This window comes from Bidens hawaiensis, unplaced genomic scaffold (assembly GCF_021521415.1).
Source record: "Bidens hawaiensis isolate Kalapana, Puna unplaced genomic scaffold, B.hawaiensis_p1.1 tig00013130_1, whole genome shotgun sequence".
Taxonomy (NCBI): domain Eukaryota; kingdom Viridiplantae; phylum Streptophyta; class Magnoliopsida; order Asterales; family Asteraceae; genus Bidens; species Bidens hawaiensis.
In genome coordinates, this window is record NW_027492111.1 from 84637 (window position 1) to 90636 (window position 6000).

General features: G+C 32.8%; 1 protein-coding gene across 1 annotated transcript; it reads left to right on the forward strand.

The window, feature by feature from the left end:
• Positions 1–3584: 3584 nt before the first annotated feature.
• On the forward strand, positions 3585–4858 carry LOC143543531 (transcription factor SCREAM2-like). The gene is made up of 5 exons (XM_077035839.1): positions 3585–3694; positions 3980–4109; positions 4214–4372; positions 4496–4666; positions 4784–4858. Exons 1-5 carry the CDS (start codon positions 3585–3587, stop codon positions 4856–4858), a joined length of 645 nt encoding a protein of 214 aa, XP_076891954.1.
• The last annotated feature ends 1142 nt before the right edge of the window (positions 4859–6000 follow it).

Genomic DNA, 6000 nt, shown 5'->3' on the forward strand with positions numbered 1-6000 from the left:
GTTAAGGCTACTCTTGTTATGGTACCGGAGCTACAAAAGGGAAAAATATAAAAAATGAGTGGACCAAAGGGTAACGTCGGTCGGTAAACTCACGTGTTGGTAAAACTCGAGCGTTGTCGGTTCAGGGCATTGAGGCAGTAAGTTTATGCAAATTCAGTCGGTTTCCGTCACTTCTATTATGTTATCGGAATTAAAACTAACAAAAAAATTGTCATAGGGTCAGCTTCCAATATGTTCGTTACGGTACCAAAACGAAAAACAAAAAAAAACCAAAATTCCATGGACAAGTAAGGTGCCGCCAAGTGACCCAACGACGACTTAGTGGCACCAAACTTATTCTTTATATATATTATATAATATTTGGAATCCTATTCCATCGTTGTTGCTTGGATCCACGCCATAACTCGGAAAACCCCACTTTTAGAAAGTTGTTTACATTTGGCGATGTTTTGATTGACTAACCTGGTGATGAATTCACCACTAATAGAGAACATGCAATGTATGTCGAAATAAAGTTAATTATAACAAATCCGCTAATAGAGCACACATGATATATTTCGAAATTAATTTAATTTTAACGAATTTATAAAAATTTAAGTCAATCTTGTTGCTACAATAAGTGAGGAACCCTAAAAACACTTTAGGAGCGTATTTAAGTTGAGTAATGTCGATTTGACCTCTTATCCTACTTATAAGGTTAGAAAATCGATATAAGTTTAATTAACTACAATGAATACGGTTATAATATAACACAAGTAACACGTGTAAAAAAGATACAATTTTAACGAATATGTGAAATACCTAAGGCTACCTCATTCCATAAACATTTGGTGAAATCCTAAAACCTGGCTTTTAAAATTGTGTTAGAACTTGTCATTAATGGTTTAACCTGAAAAGAATACCTAGCTAAAGTTTAGGGCTGATAACTTTGCTTTTATCTAAACGGATTAGAGCATTCTCATCAGGTCCTTCAAATTAATGAATTATTGTGATTGAGTTATGTATATTATATAGAGTAATTGTAAGTTGTTGTGAATGGAGAAGATAGCCAAGGAAACTTTTGTTAACGAGTAAAAGTTGAGAAACACTGGTCACGCTTTATAATTTATTTAATGTTTTTTTTAAAAATGTTGTGAGGATGAAAGAGAAAATGTAATGATAAAAATATTAAATATTTGTAAAATAGAGAGAAAGTATAGTTTTTTTAGTGTAATTATAGAAATGCAGATAGAAATATTGTTGGAAATGCTCTTAAAATAGTAAATTTCATTTCATTAGCATTTCCAACTCATAAAAAGAATTACTTTCATTTCTGCTTAGCGCATTCACATCATTCCCATCAAATTATGTGATTGGGGTTTTTATAATTTAAGGAGTGATTTAGGGTGTTATGAATAGAAAAGAGAAAACATGCGGTGATTTTTCTGTATATTTGAAAAGTTTCTGTAGATTCCTATAAAATTTTTAATATATTTTGAAAGTGGTTATGGATGAATGTGAGAGAAAATGTAGTGATAAATATATAAAAAAATATTATTAAATTGAAAAATAGAAAGAGAGAAAATATAGTGATTTTTAAAATAATTTTAGTTTTGAAGATAGGAGAAAAGATACGAATGCTCTTAACAAACAAATAGAGATTCCAATTAAACTTTTACTTTCGTATTTCAATTTCTTGACACATTTCAATTTTTGAAAAGATGGCTTGTGCCAAACACTTTCTCTTTAATATAGATATATTGTTTTATAGCAATGTAACTACTTTAATTTTCCTATTTTTGTTTTTGTATGTAATAAATCGTTTCATTCCGTTACCATGTGATGCATCGTGACAGCGCAATGAACCGCGTGAAAATCTAATGTTAAAGCATTAGATAATGAGAATGAGCGTCTTACAGTTCACGCGATGAACACCAACTTCAATTAGGAAAGTAAATTATGTAAACTGTTAAAACGCAAACCTAATCATGCCAGAGTAGAATCCAATAACACCTTGCGACATTGCCAAAAATAATATATAGAAACCAAAAATGTCGACTCTGGATCATATGTATAAATGGTGTAATAAACCCTATTAAAATCCAATTACATGGTTATCAAGTTTTGATATCAAGTGATCACCTTCAACTGTTAAATTAATGGGTGGTGAGTGAGTTGAATCCGACACAAACCCAAATATTGTGTCACGTGCGCGAACTTGAGCATGCCAATTATATTCGCGTGTTTAAACAAACACAACCCGTTATAAAAAAAGGTATTTGATCTTCTTCCACATTAGGACTTTAAAGTTTTAAATATGCGCACATATTTTTTTTAGGTATAATGGTTTTTAATTGTCCAAACTATTGCCTTTTGGTCACTGTTGGTAATGAATTGGCTACTGATGGTCCTAACTTTTAAAGTATTTGTTCCTAATGGTCTGCGACTAACAGAATCCTAACGCCGTTAGTTTCAGGTCGTCGGGAAAACGTTTTTGGCCGGAAAATTCAAATTTATTGCTGAAAAACACCACTTGAACACCGCAACCACCGCCAATTGACTCACCGCTAACCAACTACCACCACTTGAGCACCATCAACCGATTCCAACGATGGTTCTAAGGTTTCCGGCGACCTCAATAATCGGGGCTTTTACTAGAAAAAGGTTCCTAAAGGTTGGATATGAAGTTACCAAGATGTTTGGAACGAAAATGTTGAGTTTTCGAGAAAAAATTGAGTTTTCCGGCTAAAACCGTTTTTTCGGCGATCTGAAACTAACGACGTTAGGATTCTGTTAGTCGCGGACCGTTAGGAACAAATACTTTAAAAGTTGGGATCATTAGTAGCCAATTCATTAGTTGGGACCAGCAGTGACCAAAAGGCAATAGTTGGGGTCATTAAAAACCAATATACCTTTTTTTTATTTTAATAACCTGTTATGTTTAAAGTATGTGAATTTATTTCTATATTTTTAAATTTTTGAATTTTTAAATTTTGGTATAATATATACCCAAATAGGTATGTATATAATTTTTTTTTTGTAAAAAAAAAAAAAAAAAAAAAAAAAACACCATGATCATGCATCACACTAGTTTATCTTTCAGGTGAGCTCTATGCAACTTGAGCTTTACGTAATTCGAATTTGTATGATGATACACCCATACCTTGAGAATTTAGTAGGTCACACAAATCACATTAACAAAAACTAGTCCAACCACTTTAAAATAAAAAATTTATAAATCTTAAGTGAATAAAAACAAAAAGTTAGTTATAACAGTGAAACAATATTGTAACACAGGCATCATAATATATTTTGTAACATATTCAAATATTTATTATAAACTCCGGCTAATATATAATTATATATCACAGTCAGCCATTGTCTTTTCATCTTAACTCTCAACATGAATAACAATGGAGAAAATGAAAATGCAATGAACAATATTAATCTGCCAAACATCATGGTTGAGTTTGAAGACAATCTGTTTGCAAATCAACTCGTTTTCATCTATGTTTGACAACAATCTAGACTTTAATCATGCATGGTTTGATCAATCTGGACCATCACAGAATTTCCCTCCCGCATATCCAAATTGGTTTCCGATAATGGAAGATTTGGATGCTCCTGGTGAATTTCATAGTTCTGCTTTGATATCATATGGGATGAACAAAGAAATCTTCATGGAAATCGATAATAATGCTCCCTTCATGGGAAGGTAGCTCAAGTGGTGGTAGGAATAAAAAGGGAAAGGAGATTATGTTGAATAATTTCTTAGGAGAAAAGGCCATTGATTTCGATGATGGTGCTACTGCTCCCAACATCTAGAAAGAAATCCTAGATTTGCCATTGCCACTGGTCACAGAAGGTAGCTTCAGTGGTGGCCAGAATGAAAAAGGAGAGGAGATTCCGTCAAAGAATTTGTTAGCAAAAAACGTCTTTGAAATCAATGATGTTCTGTTTGGAAAAATATACTGGACTCGCCACTGGTCACAAAAAGTAGCTGTAGCGGTGGCCAAAGTAAAAAAGCAAAGGGGAGTCCGTCGAGTAATTTGCCAGCAGAATGGAAACACCGAGCAAAATTGAGTGAACGACTAATATCCCTTTGGTCTGTGGTTCCGAAAATAACTAAGGTAAGAAATAATTATTGATATTTTATGTGATCATGATCCTCATGGTATATATATCTATCTCTTCATGTTTTTATGATTTATTCAAATTATATAATGCTGAACAGTTGGATCGGGCATCCACTCTTGGGGATGCGATCGACCATATTAAAGATCTATCGGATAAAATAAATAAACTTAAGCTCGAACTTGAGTCAGCTCCTTTGCCGACGCCAGCCGTCGCCCCTATTGCCGCCCAAGAAGAGGCTTCTCAACATCCAACTAGGGTATGTTTAATTGTTTACTAATTGTACTTTATTGTATATAAGAGGAGTAATGATACATTAACCAAAAAATCTATAAAAATAATGTTGTTTTGGTGAAAAATCTTTTTTATGTATTATGCGTAGATCGAGGTGAGGAAACGAGAAGGCGGGATAGTGATTATACATATGCGTTGCAGTTGGAGACCGGGTCTGTTGCATTCAATCGCAAAGACTCTGAATAATCTTGGTATAGACTCCCAAGATGTTGTGTATAACTGTCTCGATGGCTTCATTCTTAATTTATACCGCGGTCAAGTACATTTATAACTTTAAAACCTTAATATGAAGTTTTTTTGACAAAATAAACATGTCCATAGTGGTTTTATTAATTAATATTCGGTGTTAATGTTTTGTTTCTTATGGTTTTTGCAGCAAAGCAGTGACGTGCCTGAGGATCAAATAAAGGCGATGCTGTTAGAAACGGTCAGAAACCATGGCGTGGCGTAGCTTGTGAGTAGTAGAAAAAGAGAGTTTATCTGAATTTGAACTGTTTTCTATGTTTTTGTCCATCCGACTTATGTTTTGTTAGTGAAATGAATGGTTTTTTATTTCCCCTCCCTTTTTTTTTTCTCTCTTTCCTTCTTTCTTTATAAAAAGTACACTTCTTGGACGGCTTAATTTAACGAATATAGGTCATAAATAATCTGAATTGAAAATATATATAACTAATAATAATACAAATTTAATAGCTACTTCGTCTTTTCGTATGGATTTGCATTAATACAAATTATGAATTATGAAATAAAGAATATATTTTTAGTTGAAAATCTTTATTAATAAAATAAAATAAACCAAGGATACAATTCTAATAGTGCGACTCAATCTAGAACCAAAGCGGTTCAAAAATACTCAACGCAACCTTTATGTATCCGGTTCTCGGTCTGACTAGTTGGTCCAATTATGAGAACAATGCTCGTATGGATTTGCATTAATACAAAACATGAATTAATTATGAAATAAATAATATAACTTTAGTTGAAAATCTTTATTAAAAAAAAATAAAATAAACCGAGGATACGATTCTAACCGTGTGATTCAATCTAGAACAAAAACAGTTCAAAAGTACTCAACACAAGTACACAACCTTTACGTGTCCGGTTCTCGGTCTGACTAGTTGGTCCAATTATGAGAACAATGCTCATCAAGAAAATTGGACACCAAATATTTTTTGTAGAATTAAATTGAATTGTGAAAAACCTTTAGATATGTAAACTTACCATGTTGCTTGAATAGTTGAATCATTTACAAATTCCCAAACCCATTTTTGGAACCTATAGTGATGAATATGGTGATAAATGAGGTACGAGAGATAGATGGGAAAAATCCCGGTAATCCTAGCTATGTTTATCTTAAAAATGTGTTAAATCTTCCCGTTAGTAGGGTAACCTGAGATAATTAGAGAGAGATCAATATATGTGGAAGTAATTACGATTATAACAAATATTTGGAATCCTATTCCATCGTTGTTGCTTGGATCGACGCCATAACCCGAAAAACCCCACTTTTAGAAAGTTGTTTACATTTGGCGATGTTTTGATTGACTAACCTAGTGATGAATTCACCACTAATAGAGAGCATGCAGTGTATGT